Source organism: Myripristis murdjan, chromosome 23 (genome assembly GCF_902150065.1).
Source record: "Myripristis murdjan chromosome 23, fMyrMur1.1, whole genome shotgun sequence".
Lineage (NCBI taxonomy): Eukaryota > Metazoa > Chordata > Actinopteri > Holocentriformes > Holocentridae > Myripristis > Myripristis murdjan.
The window spans coordinates 7,407,622-7,426,407 of record NC_044002.1 but is presented as its reverse complement, the minus strand read 5'-3'; the positions used below and the strand labels follow the sequence as shown (position 1 = coordinate 7,426,407).

At 41.7% G+C, this 18,786-nt stretch overlaps 1 protein-coding gene across 1 annotated transcript in view; it reads left to right on the top strand.

The window, feature by feature from the left end:
• The window catches only part of lin7a (lin-7 homolog A (C. elegans)), a 36,785-nt gene that overhangs the window by 6,880 nt on the left and 11,119 nt on the right, over nt 1-18,786 (top strand). Inside the window, exons 2-3 of the mRNA XM_030046087.1 lie at nt 5,908-6,026; nt 16,814-16,885. Of these exons, the coding sequence (XP_029901947.1) occupies nt 5,908-6,026; nt 16,814-16,885 (191 nt within the window). The remainder of the gene's footprint in view (nt 1-5,907; nt 6,027-16,813; nt 16,886-18,786) is intronic.

The window sequence follows — 18,786 nt, the reverse complement described above, 5'->3', positions numbered from 1 at the left end:
GCATTTTAATCCCTCAAACTGAAGGGTTTAACGGCATTAAGAGCAGAAGGGACCGCCAGTAGTAAAATCTGTCAGGCACAATTAATTAAAAACAGCCCTGGTTTTCGGAACTGAAATGTTAAAATCTAATATAATGTACTGTAATTATGTTTTAGAAATACCAATGGCTGGTGATGAGCAGTCATCGGCATCTTCACGATTCTATTATCAGTGCACAATGTAAACCTCTTAAACAGCAGGTATTAGTGAAGCCGTGACTGGCCGCATGATTTAAAAGAGGCCTGATATTGTACTAAGCTCATTTAATCGGTAAGTATCGCTAATGAGAATGCCCTCATCCAAAGTATAGCAGGGGGAAATTAACTGATGACGGGACTTCTGGTGGTGTCATCACGCCGCTTGATGTGGTAGCAGTGCATTAAACTGTATTAACTCCATCGTTATGTGGCAAGCACTAGCTTACTTTGATTGGTCTCCCGACTTCTCATAAGCGTCAACAGATAGTGTAATTACATGCCCTGATTTTGCTTTGCATCACATATCACAATGCACTTTAAAAGCTTTTTCTTTTCTTTTTTTTTCCTTTTAACACTTTCTCTGGTAGATAATGAGAAAGTAAGTGAAAGTGTACCAACTTCCTTTGAAAACACCTTCCCTCTTTCTCCGAGGAATTATCTGTCAAACTACACAGTGTAAATGACCTAATTGCACTCAGTCTGTTTGCTTCACAGATATGCTAAATTTGGCGGTCCCTACGAGCTGATGTCAATGTGGAAGCTGAGCATATAGTTAGAGGGAGGCTCATACAGATGTTGCACAATCTGGATCCTTGAATTCCCAAGAAAGCAAAGATATAGGATCTCTTTGAGTGGATTAGATGCAGTAAAGCACCGGAGGGTTTACATCACATGTTGATATAAAAATTCACACTACTCGACTTTCAAAGACTTCGGGTCGCCATACTGTTCACACCACACAACTCGCTATCTTGTGATCTTGAAGGCTTGAGTCTCTCTGGTCTCCAAACTACGCTTTTGTCACAAAACACACACGTGAGAGATGACACAGGACGTGAGTGGGCGAGAGAATGGATTGAGATACAAAGGCAGCTAATTGTCTGTTCTTCAGAGAGAGCTGGAGGTAAATAAATATTTTTTGCATTGAAAGTGTAGATAGCTGCTTGTATTGTGCCTCAGCAAGGACAACAAGGTATTGTGTCCCCTTATACAAAGAGAGAGAGAGGGGGAGTGTGTTTATTTGTGTGCGTCTGTGTGCGAGAGAGACAGAGAAACAGAGAAATAAGACCGGGTTCGGGGAGCTGCCGTGGATGACAACAGAAGAGCCCTGTGTCTTGCGCTCTCATTGGCTGTAGCTCGTCGCTGACAGATCCAGATATTTAGCCTGCTAGATACAGTATCTGGGATACATAGCGCTCGAGTGGTGATTTGTGAGCGCTGAGCACACAGCAATTTGCCTCTGATTTGAGACTGTGGTTAAGGCAGGTCTTTTGTCGGTGAGCTCCAAAGAAACATCAGCAAGTGAAAAATCACGGCTAAAATTGTGTAGTGTGAACGAGGTATAAGATGAGAGTAGGACAAGTGTAGTTCATATCAAAAACAGTATTTTAAGGAGTGTTATCTGATTGATTGGACTTGTCTGATAGGGTGGATACCAATTACAATGTCTCAAAGGTGCAAATTTTGCAATGCAAAAAGTAATTACAAGTTCTACTGTATTAAAAATCGAAAAGTAAGAAATGCGGTGGAGCAAAATGGCTTGTGCTGCCAAGTCTGTCATTCACCATCCATATAACTTCAACAAAAGACGAGTCATTTGTTTTTAAAACAGTAAATCAGTCATTTTCATATCAAGCATGCTCAGATTTTTTTTTTTTAATTAGTATGTTTTTTGCACATGATTTCCCCTTTTTATCATAACCTGCAATCTAACCTGTTTCTATAAGGAAATGCCGTGTGGTCTGTGCATGTTCTTATCACATGGCAGAGAGCTGGACAGTCAGGATCAGGATCATATTTCCTGTAGTTCCCCCCAGCTGAGGTTATTCATAGACTCTGTGCTTACAACAAGCACACCATATGGGTGCTCAGCACATATTTAGAGCTGCACTGAACTATGCTTCATTAGATTTGTAATCCATTTTTTTCTGCTGAAGGTATACCTTGTAATAACCGTAGCCTTCCGCCATAATAATGCCAGCATTACCACAATGTACAGGTTCATTCTGGGGCTTATTTCCTCTCTGGCCCTTTTCTCTGCTAGATTATTAGGTGATGTAATGTGTCATGTCACTGCACTTCTGATTTGGGAATCATTTTCGGTGGATGTGACATAACTGTGTGGCTGGATCCCCTGCAGTCATCCCAGCTGCTTTGTCAGGAACACAATCACCCTCCACTGCCTCTTCCCCCAGGTTTTACCGCCCTCTCTGATCACAAGCAGTACAGCTCATTTCAAAGCCCCGATTTTACATGACGCATACAAAACAGGAAATGCTGAAGTGAGGCTTCTGACTGAAGAAAACGTCTGCTTGAGTCGGTGAGGCTCTTTGTTCCTTCACGTTCCTTCGCAGGGTCGAAATGAAGACATAAACAAAGGGAAACATTCAGTTAAATACACAGTCTGGCAGAAATAATAATCCGCTAGACATATGAGAGTTTAGACCAGTTTTCATAGAACAATAAGGCCGAACCTTGATTTGTTTACACACCTTCGCACCGCTGTATCTCCTGTGTGAATGAGAAAAGGTGTGACAGCGGCGCAGAAAATCTTCACAGCTATATTCTGTGTGAGATTAGGTATTGCTGGCAGTGGTAAGGGAAAAATGTGCAATTACCTCTGAGCTGCTCACTGAGACCAAGAGAGCTATATGATTACCAGTCATTATTGAGTGGATACCTGCAATTACATCATCCTGTAAACACTGTTTCTGTTCCCCAGTGGTCTTACATAGGGACAGTTTTGTAGAGACATGGGCACAAAATAATCCAACCAGTCTTACAGCATTTGCAGTCATCATTTCTGTTTCCACGGCTTTCAAGGTATACCTAATAGAGCGAACGGTTGCACATTAAATCATGACCGAATAGCTCCTCTGTTTGATGCAAAGCATGTGAAATTGAAATTACCCTATTTCAAGTGCAAATGATATATCAGGAAATGGGTAAGCTTCACTTCTGATCAAGATGAAAGTAGTGAAAAGAAACAGCCAAATCGTCTGCAATATCAATCTTTGAAGTCAGTCCCCATCGCCTAGTCAGAGTCCTTGATGTGGATAAAGAAAATGGCGCTAATGAGCATGTGAAAGCAAATAACGGCAGAGGAAGAAAATCTTTCCTGGATGGCCCTTGACCTCCGTCTAATGAGCGAGAAACGCTCATAAAAACTCCCAGACAGATGCCCTTGCCGCCTGGAAGCGTAACAGCACATTACCAGCTATTCATAGTCAGTGTTTTTGTTTTTCAAGCATGCAAGAAAAAAAAAATGGACCCATTCACCCTACTACTGAATATCATTGTACACAGGATGATATCCACTTATTTAAACCTCAAATGATGGATTTTTTTCCCTTCTCAGGGCAAAATTGTTAAATAAATCACACACTTGACCAAATTAGCCCTTTAATATCTTTCCTGCCAGTTATAATGAGGGCGTTCACATCCCCTCCCCTTTGTCTCAGCTTTTTCTACCCTCAACTTTCCTATCAAGCTGAGGTTTTAAGGTTCAAACAGTACAGGCTGCCAAGACAGAGACTTCACACCCCCTATCCCACCTATACACACCTCCTGCCTTCCACCTAACACACTGTCCGGCTTTATCTGCGCTACACACCCCTCTGCTATCTTTACAAGAGACTCTGAGTAGAGTTGGGTGATTAATGGCTGATTAACATTATCCTGACAACTCTCCCCCCCTTGCCAAGGCTCATATGCCAATGGAATTCTCACTGGACAGTTCTCGCAAGCCGTAACCTGTCTTGATAGGAATTGAGAAGGCAATTTCAAGTGGATCAATATAATCCACGGCGCTTTATTACAGAGGGCTTGCATTGCTGCGGTGGCATGCTTGTTGTCCCCGTGGATAGTGTGGGAAAAAAAATGAAATAAGAGCAAAAGTTCATGTGTGTTTCTCTTTGCCTTTTACGGCCCTCAACAATTGTATGTACACAGTCGGCAAGCCAGGCTGCTCGTCTCCCACAGGTCTGTAAACAGTAAAAGCTTTTCTGTCTGCCATCTGCTTTATTAGGTTACTCCATATTCCCAGACTCCAATATCAGTGGGTATGAGTGCGATGTTTGCTGTTGATCGCTGTGTTCTGTAAAAAGGGACATCGGTACAATCTATTTGTAGCAATACCCAAGATGATAATGCGGAGAGTAGTCAGTCTGGAAAATGCAACAAATGCTGTGAGCAGTGAAGCCTCATTGCCTGAAGGAAGAGAGTTACCCCTTTACTGTGGAGATCCTGTACAGGGCCTTCATGTTAATCACATTTAACTGACAGGAGGTGATGATGAAGTTAAAATATTCAACTTCACTGTAATTAATGAGGAGCAGGGCAACTTTTGGCCATTTGCACATAGAGCAGGAGAAAACAGGTCATACCAAGTTTTCTAGCACACATGGGAGGATGCAAAGACAGGATAGAGAGTGTGTAAGTGTATGATCACACCTTTTGTTATTGATCGATCTCTGTGGGGCGAGCAAACATGATTGGGATTATGGAAAGCACTGAAAAAGATGACTCCACCAGGTGATTTCACTGATTAGTCCCGCCTCTCTGTTTCGAGGTTGGGTGATCAGTGAAATCACCTGGTGGAGTTGTTGGTTGGAATGAAAACCTGCAGCCTCTTGGCCCTCCATGGCACGAGTTTGACACCCCTGCCCTAAACCCTAACCTTTCCTCAAGTGGTTTTAGCCACTTCTGGTACAGGAAAATTTGTGTTCATTGACACAAATTAAACTCATGTCCATGTGCACGAAAAGGCAAATTCATGTTCATGGGCACCAATTATATGCGTCAAAATGTCCCAAGTAGTAAATCCTATACTATAGGGAAAAGACATGATTGTTTTTCCCAAGGAGAAAGCTCATATTGCTAAAGATGTGTATTGTTTGTGTTTGGCAGATCATGCTGGATCATGTTGGAAAAGGGAAGGGAACAAACTCCAAAACAAATTTTAACCGTAGTCACCAAGCTAACTTTGTAACTAAGCTTTCAAATCAACAAAACAAAGACCCTTGTGTTCTGGCCGGTCTCTGAACAAGCAAGCTGAATGAGACGTGTCATTGATCGAGATGTTTTTATTTGTTTGAGCACCAAATGACTTGCCTCTCCTTCCCTCCAGTATGTATTTCCATTTGGCCTGCCAGTATCAGAGGGCAAGAAATTAATCAGCTAAGCCGGCTGGCTCATTCAATGTAAGGTAATTAGGGGAGGAGAGCTCACCAGACCTCAGAGTCACAGCCTCTAACTTAAGGCCTAATGGCTTGGTTTAAATGGTTTGTAATGCCCGCCGGTGCCTACTCTTGCCGGGAATTGTTACCTTTGAACAAATAAGTGCTGGACTTATTCCCGCTCTCATTTTCTCATGCATAGAATTGACCCAATGCAAACGAGGCTGGGCTGGGATTACTTTTCTATCTTTCTCACCCCTGGTGGCCTTGACTGAGTCTATTTCCATTATTCCGCCCATTGATTCGCTTCAGCGTCTTTCAGGGCTCTGCTGTTAATGTAATTGAATGGGGGCGTTTTTCCCACCGTCCCTTTGACACGTGCATGCACACATCTACACATATCCATGCACCAACCCCCCCCCCCCCCCCCCCCCCTCGCTCTCTCTCACACCCTGTTTACCTCTCTCTCCCTCTCTCTCTCTTTTCTCTGCCAGATGTTGCCAGGGCCATTGAGCTGCTGGAGAAGCTACAGGAGTCGGGTGACGTCCCTGGTCACAAGCTCCAATCGCTGAAGAAGGTCCTTCAGAGCGAGTTCTGCACAGCCATCAGAGAGGTGAGTCACCATCGCATCACATCAGCATGACTCAACTAATGCTTATTTCATTACCGATTAATCTGTTGATTAATTTCTCGAGTAATGGATTAGCGTTTGGTGCATAAAATGATGAAAAATGTTGATCACAGTTACCTACAGCGCAAGCTGACATCCTCAAATGTCTTGTTTTTTTCCCCAATCAACAGTACACAACCCAAATATATTTAGTTTACTGTCACAGAGGACTAAAGAAACGAGAAAATATTCACATTTGAGAAACTGGAATAAGAGAATTTGGAAATTTTCTTCTTAAAAATGACTCAAATGATTAATTTATTATCAAAATAGTTGCCAGATAATTATATAGTTGGCAACTCCAGACTCAAGGCTTTAGCCACAATGATCACATGAAATTCAACATAAATATAACATTCAATATAAACATGCATATCTGTTCATGCATTCATAGCCACTTTTACCCTGCTCCATTCTATTTGTTGCCTGCTTGTTTGTTAGTAGGATTTATTAAAAACTTCTGAATGGATTAGCATGAAACTTGGTGGAAATTTTGATCAGGGGCTAAGGAACAAGTGGTTAATATTTCACATTGATTGGCAATAGTAGGATGTGGCAGTGGGTGTCATTTCTTATAAAAATGCATGTATCTTTTGATGGGATTCATGCAACTTCATGAGCATTGTGTGGAGAGAGGCTCTGGCCCTTAGATACACTGTTAAAAGGCTGTGTCTCAAAATTTCATTGTGGTGTGTTGGTACATCTATTATGATGTGTGGTTTGAAACACAATATGGAAAGTCGTTATCCCTTATGGTATGTTCGCTTTCAGGATTGCATGCACTAAATCTAATACACACCATTCATTCCGCTGTGATAGTATCTTCCTTCTGCTGATGTTCTAGCTCTGAGCCACAAGCTGCCTCTGAGTCAGTGTGGAAGTAGGTCTCCTTCTGGTCCACAGTTGCCACATATGCCTCATATAGCTCCTCTCCTGGGGTCTGCCGTTACAGTAGGATCCCATCAACTCCAGGTTCTTGTCCATGAATGTACCCCAACACCTGACGCAGACCTTGCTACCCCGGACGGCGTCCGAGCTGATGACTCTGTTCATGTTACTCTCAATCATGTCTGTGGTAGCTGGCTTGTATAGCATTAGGAGTTTTATCTTTTTGTCCTGAACGAGTGCACAAAGGATAATATAAAGTAGGTGTTCCAGTTCATGGATTTCAGCATTTGAGCATCACCATGTTTTGATAACTTCAACCTTAAAGTGCACGGATTTTGTGACTTTACAATAGAATGTTTAAAAACTGGGAAAACTTCTATACTTCTATACTTTATGAGATTGATGTTAGGGGTTTTAGGGTTGCAGAATCGTAAATGTTGACACAGATAATCATATTGGCTCGCACTACGCATCACAGTTAAGCCATCAGACCCGCGGCACCAAGGTCATGACTTTGCTGCGGTCATGTTCTGCATGGATCATGAGACTTCCAATGATAACAGCCCTCTCTCTCACAGATGGAGTAGTGGTTATGACCCCTGTCTCTGCACTTATATATGCCCTTACTGACCTGGGATTAAATCCTGACAGGACCCTTTCACCTCGTTCTGACTCTCTCTCAGCCTTCCTGGTGCCTCTGTAAATGACAGGAGAACAGACAGCCCTCTTGAAAAGGTCGCTTGGATAAAAACAGCTGCTAACTGACTGTTTCGTTTCAAATAAAACCCTTTCCTATGATTTTGTTTGACAGCTGTTTGAACACAAAAACAGGATAGGTACTTTTAAGTTAAAAAATGACTCAGTGCTCTCACATATGTTCTCACTAACCATGTGTGGCGTCTCAGGAGAGAAATATTGTGTGTTGGAGTGCCTCCAAAAACCAAAGTCAGTGTTTTCAGTCGAACACCCTCTAAACACTACTTTAAGAGTTAGAGGGGCATTTTTGAAGCACTTTCTTCTAGTAGTGTAGGGTTGGAGCCCATAAGTTCAGGTAGGCTCATTCTGATTTGCTGAGCACTGGACTCCACCTGTGATCATAGAACTGGAGTTACAGTCCATAACTATTGTTCTTGTTCTTTTTATTCCAAGCAACCTGGGAACATAAAACGCATCCCTCGCTGTGCATCAGGGGATTTAAAGACCTGCTTGACACCAGGTGTTTACAACAGCAAATGAAAGATTTTATTTAATATACTGGGCACTGGAGCCATATTGTGTTAAATGAATCAACAACAGCGAGCGCAATAAATGGAAATGTCAGCAATCATTACTCTAATAACTATCATGTTTCTTGCAGTGGTTGTATCCTTATTAGTGCAGAGGCTGAGCAGCAAAACTCTTGCTTGAAAACATTTCCACATAGCTTTTAAATGATCTCAAGGCCAGAAAACATCACGGGCATTTCATTAACTCAGAGGTTTGATAAGCTCATTACACTGAATTTTAATTTAGCAAATGAAGTCACTGTTTGAGATTGATTTTCGTCAAATTAAGCGTTGGAAAAAATAAAGCATGCATTATCAACACATGAAGTATTTGTTTTCAGCCCCTGTTCACATGCTTACATTTGTATTTATACAAACAGCCGCCCACGCTTCCATCATTTTAACACCATTCCCTAGCAGCAGAGGGGGAAAAAAGAGGAAAAGCAGGCCTGGAATATTCTATATTCTAGCATTATCAGTAATAAAAATGATATTTTTGTTGGGTGCACAAGAGTCTGAAATGCGGAGAAACCTGACAGAAGGCACAATGACTTTTATGATGCATAATTGTAGGCATAGCAAACATACAATTTGCTGTGGCTTGAAAGTCAACGCACATGTGATAAGTACCTGTGTAGTGCTCATTGGGGGAAAGCTAGACTACATTTTGCAGAACTAATTATGTTGTTAACCTCTAAAAACACCCCATCAAACCCCACAGATATATTGTCATCGTATCATGACATGTGGCAGTAAAAAAAAAAAAAAAAAAAACATTCTTTTGCCCCTTTGATTAACTTACCATAAGATACATTTCATAAAATAAGAATATATTTAAAAGTTCAGAGGCAATAATTACTTTTGTGTCAGCGTCTAGCCATGATAATGGAAAGTGACTGAACGCTGGGAATGATAGCAATTACGGGAAATGGCTTCTGACATAATGTTACGTAAAACATGCAGGGCGGACAGAGGAAGAAAAGACTAATGTTCTCCTCTCACATTGAGCACGGCTCAGATCTGGCGTGTTCTGGCCGGGGCTTCAAGCAGAGCCGGGGCAGTCTGGCACATCCTGGCACCGACTGCAACAGGCTGGCAACTGCCTGACTGATCTCAGTGCCAGCTGCTGGAGTGCAGTGACAATGATTCTCAAAAACCTGTGAAAAAGCGTCAACAGCAGCTGCCCTTTGTGAGGGAGGCAAAGACGCGATGCACTTCAGCCACAGAGAGCTGGCTGCACACGGTCACCGGGGAAACAGTCGGAGATGCACTGGGATTAGTGGGTTGGTAGTGAAGCCGGCAATGGTTTTGAAGTCGATTACAGGCTTGCGAGAGCTGATGATTTGCCATGATACAATGCATTTTGTCTGTGCTGCTCAGCCAGCTGGAGGACAGGCTTGAAGGGGTGACTATTGCATAGATTATTACTGTTATTACGCAGGGCATCAGAGGAGTTGTGATGGAATATTATAGCTCTTGACAGCTGTGTCCTCCAATGCTGTGTTCCTGTTGTAAAAAGTTGGGGGGAAACAGCCTCACAGACGAATGGGATTCCACTGGGAGTGCAGACAAAGCAGCCTAATTGTGTTGGCCTTAATTCCCTGACGTACACGAGTATTTCTGTTTGTATGTGTTTGTGTGTTTGTGTGCGGCAGGAGTGACTGCTGGCAACCACAGGGTTCACTGTTTTGATGCGTGTCGCCCGAACACAGTATCACTCTCTCCCAGCCAATAAACTATGACTCATATAATGTTCTGTACTTCCACCGAGAGCCTTAAAAACAGTTTAAAGCGCACCTTTCGTGGCTGATCATCATCCCTGTGCAGCCGTGGCTGTGTCGCCAGCTGCTGCAAGGCCTCCTGCTGCTTCTCCTGTTCTGCTTGCTTTGTCCCATTGTGCGTTTCCTTTATAGAATTTCCATTTCATACTCTGGTTCTGATCTTGTGTAATTAGCTAATTTAATGTGTTGTTTGATTTTGCATTTTGTAATCTTTGCAGTTTGATTTGTTTTTAGATTTGGTCTAATTGGCTAATTTATTTTGGATAACTTTCCCTAACTGGTCACCATCTATTGCACACCTGAAGGGGTCCTCTCTCTCTCAGTGGTGCTTCTCAAGATTTCTTCCCTTTTTCCCTGTTTCATCTGTGTGTTTTTCGGGGACTTTTTCCTGACCTGCTTATGTGTGCATGAAGCTGTGCTAGCCTGTTTTGTTTGTTGTGAAGTTACGGGTCTTTAAAACCCTTTGTGAGTGAGAACAGTGATTTGGGGCTCAGAATAAATTGAACTTGAACTCGAACTTGAACCTTGGAGTGGATTATCCACTTATGGCCACTTGCCAACAATTTTAAAGCAGAGAGAGATAATTAATTCAGGAAGTGATATGCTCCTACACAGGCAACACAGACTCCACCAGCTGATTTGACTAACTTCAGCCACGGATCTGCCAAAATGGATTGAGTATGACACACATCTATACAAGAAATGGCCCAGCACTGATGGTAACATTAGGCCCGGGTTGATCACTGGAGTGTAGTGGCTAATGGGCAACACAATGAGTAAATGCTTTGATTTTACTTTGTTGTTATGGTTACCAGGGTCACTTCCATGGATTTTGGGACCAATGAAAGGATATATCATTGGGCCCTACCACCTCAGGCCATCCCTGTGCTATCGCTGTAACCACACCTCCAGAATCCTTTGCAGCCTTGATGCTCTCTTGTGATCCAATACTTACTGTATGATTTTTACTGACAGCAAGCTGTGAAAATATAACACTGTTCAGATATGCAAGCAACAATATGTATACAGTGGAATTCAGTATTTAAGACAAGACTGATACCCTCCATTAAAATGTGCCAAGGGCCATCTTTTACAGTCTGGATGTAATTTTAATGGTAATGGAAAATTCTCTTAAAATTAATGAATGACTTAAAAGAAGTATAACTTAAATATACTCTAAGCTTTTCAGTTTAAAATAATTTAACATTATCATCTGTAGAATGATATAACAAGCAAAAGATTAAACTCAGCAGTAAATGTTTGAACTCAGTATACCAATCAACTAGAAAACAGAGGCTGCAGAGGCTCACTTAATCCTACGTTTCTGACATTAGTATAATGTAAATACAATATTCTATGAATGTTGATAGATTAGTAAGTGTATCATGAAAAAATTACCTGATGATCTAATAATTTCTTAGGGCCCCTGTCAGTCACAGGCCCTGAGAATCGTCCCACCAGTCCCGTAAACCCAACCTCCCATACAGCGCCCCGATGGTTACATAGGTTGGCTTGGAAAACAACTAGTGTGTGACTTCAGAGATTATTACCCATGAGCCAAACTACATGTGCATTACACAGCACCTTCCAGCCAATCAGAAAGTAGCATTCATGAAGACCACTGTATAAAAAGCAATGTTTTCCCTCAAAAACCTAAGCTTAATTGAGGTTTTTTTTTCTTTTCATTCCTGCAGTGTAATCATATTCAAATCTGATCTGACCTCTCTCAGTAAAGCTCTGCCGTCACATATTGCTCTCTGAAGTTAAAAGAGCCATTAAACGTAGGTTAAATTGTAAGTCCAAACCTGCCTTTTGTTCCATTCTATCCGAATAACCTCGGTGACATTTCATTAATGCAGATGACCTTTATGAATCCAGCCCCAGTGTAATCTAGCTATGACTTTTTTTTTTTTTCCCCCGGACACATATGTGATGCAAGCTCATTTCACAGTCTGGTGGGTTCACGCAGAATCTGACAGAGTGGACTACCTAATCTTGTCTGAAGAGTAAAACCCACCCTGTTAAGCCCACCTCTGCTCACTCTGTCAATAGAGTTTACTGAACATGAATCAGCCTTATCATGGATGACGGGCCAGCTGTCAATATGAAGAATGGATGGCAGGGAAAAGAGCCTGTTCAGCAATGTTGGGCTAAATGAAGAAGAGACAGAGTTTGATGAGCTGGTTGTCGTTCCCTGCCATGTTTATCAATGACACACGGGAAGAATCTCTCAGCTCGGCATCCGTCTCGCCACGTCAGCCTGAATGAGTTGTCAGGGTCAATCAGCCTTGCAAATGGGAAAGGAAGGACACAAGACGAGATGACTGGACGAGCTAACCAACTGGAAATGATGGAGAGCTGGAATTCACAGCTTATCGGGTTGGAGAGAGTCCCTGCTGATGGTACTGTTCTTGCAAAGAACACACCAAGCACCAAGACCAGGTTCAAAGTGGTTTTCCTTCCACCAGCTTAACACCACGGTCCATTTTCCACCTCAGCGGAGTTCCAATCAACATAATCGACTGTTTTTCATAAAAACAGAGGCACCATGGGTAAGGGATTCGTGTTGATTACGCACCAGCCCTGTCTCTACCTCCCACATGGTATTAAGTTGAAGGATGAGAGGTTCATTGACTCAGTCCGTGCAAGTTCAATTTCACTATTTTCCCCTCCGTGTCATGGTGAGATCAGTCAAAAGGGAGGTGTGTGAAAGCTGTGAATGAGCATTGTTAAATGCTCATTCACAAATGAAATGACCTTTTTCCCCCTAAATAAGCGTCAACCAGAGCCGGGCAAAGAACTTCACCTTTTCCTGTGTCCTTTCCCTCCTCTTTCCTTTCTGTCTCTCGGACTCTGACGCCACAGCTACTAATAAAGTTGTCATGTCATTTCAAGGACATAACTCTGGTATAAAAAGTGGGAGGGGGTATTTTTATGCAACCTCAAATACCTCTGTGGAGACTGACCAGCTAGCTATAATATCAGTATTCCACTTGGTTGCATTTTTATACTTTTTAGCGAATGAGCTCGCTGTCAGTGCCACTGAGTGTGTTGAACAGCTAGGCTAGCTCGGTAGTTAGACTGTTTGAAAACACAAACAGTCACTAAGAATGCCTGCAATCCCACAATTGAGTGAGCGCCATCATTTTGTAATAGATCTTTTTCACAGCAGCCATTTTGACATGTAATAGCAGGGTAAACACAATTACAATGAATCAGCCTTATCATTAATTAAGTTGTTCTGTTAGACCCAAATGAAATAACCTTTATTGTCATTTACACCATGGTCTGGGTGAGTACTCTCTTCTGATAGGCTGGCAATTTGCAATTCTAAATTGTTCTAAATTCATCTGCTAACTTGTAACCTTGCTATCAACTGTGGCAAGCACAGCTGAGTTATCGACTTAATAAATTAACAACCCTTTTACATTTTTATATTGTTTCCTTAAGGCATGACATGGAGGCAGAGAACCACCTGATGCATTTAACGTACACCTACTAGTTGATTATCCCATACTAGTAATATAATACCTGTGTTTACCCTGCTATTATGTGTCAAAATGGCTGCTGTGAAAAAGATCTATTACAAAATGATGGCGCTCACTCAATTGTGGGATTAGCAGGCATTCTTAGTGGCAAAACTTTCTATAAATAGCATTTCTGTATTTCTGTAAGTATCATTTATCAAATTACAGAGTATTCACTGAAGTCTTATAGTAATCATAGATTCTTTTTTCTTTTGGATGTGCAGTAGGGCAAATATAACTCTCTTTCTGCATCAGGCCGCAAGGCACCCTTCTGCTAGGCACCAGTGGACGTAGTATCCCATCAGGCATAGCGTGTCTGACACGGATCTGGGTTAATGTAAAGCCTCCTCTGTGGTCAAACACTCAGTGGACCCAGTGGGAAGAAGGGGATGTGGGCGAGTTGTAGACAGAGGGTATTGGTGTTGCACGGATGGGCCGTGGAGATGCCTGGCAATAAGAAAAGGCAGCGGGGGGACTGAAAAGATGCCTGCAGGACATCAGGCCTTTTAAAGCAAAGTGCAGCCACAACAAGGGGAGACTGACATCCAAAAGACCACAGCGGTTTGTTCTGTGTTATGGCTCCATTATTCAGAGCAGCAGCGAGACAGTGAGCGCCCCATTTCCCAACAGAAGAGGACAAGTTCATCTGTATTCATCTGGGCTGCATGCAGATAGAGGCGATGGTGTCTGGCAAGGAAGTACAGACACAACAGAAGCTACTGCACCCAGATTAAGTAGTTATTTGTAATTAGTAGCTGTAGTGATACCCGTTCCTTCCCGAGGATAAAAAAAAAAGGATGAGTGAGGAGAAAAGGAAGAGACTCTGCAGGCAGAAAGAGACAGAAAAACCTTTCATGGCCTTTATAAAGCTGCGCTCTGCCTTAAAAAGTGCAAAGGTGGAAAAAAATCCTCAGGAAAATGTATCATTCAGTAGTTATCTTCTGTGTGTGTGTGTGTGCTTGTGTGCTTGTGTGTGCGTTCCAAGCTCCCCTTTTCCTAATGCAACGGTCCGCCAAAGCTTAAAATTATATTGTCATTTGAAATATAGAGCTACATTCTCAAGATCTCAGTGCATCTTTAAGATTTATGAGCAAACAAAAGCACATTGGCTCAGGGTTGTTTTTATAGTCCGCACCAACAAACTGCCTTTGTTTTTTTTTAAATTGTTTTTCTCCCCTCTCCTCTGAAGTCTCCACATACAAATATCTCCGAGTTGTATATTCTATGAGCGTAAATTCTTTTGATGATTCGGAGAACCAAGGTTTTTGTGATGTTGTACCACGGTACACCATGTCAAAGCTCCCAGGCATGATCGCTCCCAGGCAAGATGCCCTGCTTTGAAGAAAGGCCCGCAGTCTGCTCAGTTGAAACCGATTATTACGATTCATAACGGAGCTTTGTGCCCCTGTCTGTCATGAATAGTACTTTTCCATTCATTGTGCCCGGTAAACTCGCAGTAAACTAAAACACTTTTTTTTAAAAGAAAGTTTTATTATTCCACTTTCCTTTTGATTGCTCATTTACTCACCCAATAGCCGCTGTCATAAATGCAATTTACACTCCAACTAGTCGATGTTTGTGTTACACTTACTGGAATTGTCTGCTGAAATAGCTTGACCTTTATTGTTATTCATGTGTTTCGTCGAGTCAATTACTGCAGCTTATTGTAAAGGCTTCCACTGAGACCTTGTGCACAGCCTATATATCATAATCAGTTTAAAATGCACCTCTAACCTCATATTATACAGTGGATGACTTGTTTTGTGGAGAGATGTGAAGTATCCCTGTGGTATTACTGTGTGTGTTACAAGTCTGAAAGCAGCTGATATGGGAGGAGTGCAGACTGGCTCAGTAGAGATGTGTATGGATGGCTGCATTCACAAGAACATCTGCAGGAAAAGATGCCACCTATAGTATAGATATCATTCTGTCTCATGTTACATGTTTCATGTTACATGATGTAGGATCAAGAGCATTTTCTCTCTCTCTCCCTCTCTCTCTCTCTCTCTCTGTCTCTCTCTCTCTGTCTATCTCTCTTTCGCTTTCTTTTTTTGAAATGAAGGGGTGTCTGAAAGATACATATTAACTGGAAAGGTCAGCTGTCTGAATTGATTCTGTCTGCCTTGGTGAATAGACAGATAACCTTGCTTTGTACAAAAGTGGACATACCACTACTAATGTATTGGCACACGTTCAGGCCCACCAAGCACTGCATCACAGCCTGTTCTGGAGACTTGCTCCACATAGAAAAGTATAATCCATAGCCTCTCTTTGCTTTCTTCACTAGAGCTAGATTACACCCTTAGGTCCAGATTCACTGAGATTGCAGTTTGCAGGAGGTGTTTTTTCTCCCTCCATGAGTTAGGAGGATCTTATTCACTAGGAAATTTTTGCAAATGAAGTTGTTGCTCAAACGAGCCCTCTGAAAGAGCACAATGCAGCCAAACAGTCAACTGCAAGCGCAAATTGCACGCTTCAGCTTTAAGATGATTCCAAGGCTGGCATCCTAGCGCCCTAAAGCGCATTTTATAATTGGAGCGTTCTCTGATCTGATATGAGATTCTAGACAGAAAATCCTCTCCCTTGCTTGCCTGATTTGCAACAACGTCAAAATCTTTACAGCGCCTCTCAGAGGATCTTGTATGAGATGCAATAATTTGAAGCAGCTGCTGTAAGTGTTAATGGACATGCAATTTTAATCTGTTTAATTTTATAATATTTTGTGTGTGGCACAATGAATGGGGCTAATTGTGACTTTTAAGTGTTAAATATTGTTATTTCTGTTTTAGTCTATTAAAGTGTGTTTTTATGTCTAGGACTCTTGGAAGAATAGCCCAGTTGGGCCAAAAGAGATCATAATACCAAATACCAAATCAATCTCAGTTACATACATTATGTCATCAAAATAATTAGTAATTATTTACATTCTTTGGATATGCATGACCGCAACAGATGTTAGCAGGCTTTGCTTCTATGAGGCTGTCTTGCTTTTATTGTGAAAATCCTGGCATTCTGATTTGACCATTTTTAGCGATATAGCGCGCTCCTTCCTGCACAGACCTTGAGTGACTCAGTGCCATGTGGCTTCCATCTGACTCAGTCTCCTGTGCATGGCGCCACTATTAATTCAGTACGTGCACCTTTCGCCAGCTGAGAACACACACCACTGTTTGATTATGGAAATGCACTGTTTGAGCTCAGATGCCGGGTCAAGGTTTTCTATCTTGTGAAACAAAGTTAGAACAGCGTTCTCCCCCCGTCTGTTTCAGGTGTACCAGTACATGCATGAAACCATCACAGTGAATGGCTGCCCAGAGTACCAGGCACGGGCCACAGCTAAGGTAAGAAGCTCTTTGCTGATTTGCTTCTACGATAATTACTTGCAATAACCATTTTAATCTGACTACAAAACCAGTTAAACTGTAAGTATTGGATAGTAAAAGAGCTGCTTGTGGCATTACCCTATAAAACTGTGTTCTGCTTTGTTAACTAAAAATACATCTGTGTATCCTACACACAGCCAGATTAAATGGCTAGATTACACTAGGCAGGCTGTATTTTTGGCGCCCCCTACACACACATTTTGATATTTTGATATACAAAATGACTTTTAACTGCCACATAATTATCATGCTCGTTAATGTGGCTTGATATATTTTTTAGCCTATCAATTTATATTTCAATATGCATAACCACCGCAACTTCCTAGCAACCATCTAGAACGCCATGGCAACCATCTAGCAACATCCCTAGCAACCACCCAGAACACCATAGCAACCACCTTGCAACACCCTAACAACACCCAGAACATCTTAGCAACTGTCTAGCAACACCATGTAGCAATCACCCAGAACACCAAACATGTTTAATTTAGGCAGTTGATGGTCTTTACCCCTCTGGTTGTGCCTGCTAATGACTATGAGGCCCAGAATGCCTGTGTTTAGATCCGGCCCAGTGTGTAGGTGCTCACCAAGACAGTGTACATACTGTATATGGATTTTTAGAGTAATTTGAAAATATCACAGAGGTCTCAAGATTCAGATTAATTCCCTCATTAAGGCTACATGGACTTATAATGTGCTGAGAATACTCCACACACCTCATACAGTCAAACAAGCTAGCGACTAATGCTGTCATTAAAAATAAAGCTTTTTAATTTTTTTTTTTCTCCAGAGGAAAGTCTCATAATGTATCATGTGACTGAATGGGATTAAAGATTAATGCATTAAAATCTCCCTGCCTTCAAAAAGAATTCACCAGAATTTCCAGCTCCTCACCCTTGTTTCTCGGTCTCAAGTTACATAACACCTTTGATGTTCCTGAGATCTGTATTTTTAATTCCACATACCAACAGTCCTGATAATCCTTTCACCCTGAATCATCATATTAACATCCACTAGATTCACATCTAATCCTCAGTCTGCTTTTCTCGGAGCCATTAGTGACACATTTTCATTTTGCTATTAAAGCCTTCGTCAGTTTGTGTTATATAACCATTAGATGAAAAAAAAGCCTAAAATAATATAATAAATTAATGTTCTGAAATAACATATTAAAAAAAGCATGAACACATATTTGCTTGGACACTTAAGTGATGGATTGATAGACTCTGTATTAGATTCATTTCTATGATTCATTTTTCTACCTTTTTTTTTTTTATAGCTTTATGGTTATTGATATCATCACTCAGTATCAGTGTGATCTAAATTATATGTCAAACCAAACCAAACTAAGGATGTGTTCATATGTAGGCCTCAATTCCAAACTGCTGCTCGTGTTGGACTCTCTTCATGGGCGGGACTCTAGCTAGTTCGCTTGCTGTCTTCTAGCTAATATGGAACTCCCCATACACCAATTAAGTCAGCTCTTTTGCTTCCCTGTCATTGTTGTGGCTCAGTGTTTCCATGGTAACTGTCTCAGGTGAATGGTGCAACATTTCCTTCTTTAACAGCAGCGCTAACCGATTCAAATTGGAGCATTCATATACGAGTCACATGTGGGTCGCATGCCTCGGACGCGGGTTGTGCACCGTATGAGAGAATGTTTTTATTCGCTGTTTGCACTGATTGGACGAAAATCACATCTGGGAGGGGAAAAATCACAATAGAGACCTGTCCATCTGTAGAGTGAATGTAGCCTAACGGTTCAATTAAAGGAATACTTCATTACACTGTGGGTAATATATGCAATTGAACAATGTTTAACTTCCCACCATGTTGCCTGCACCCACAGCTCCCTGTAG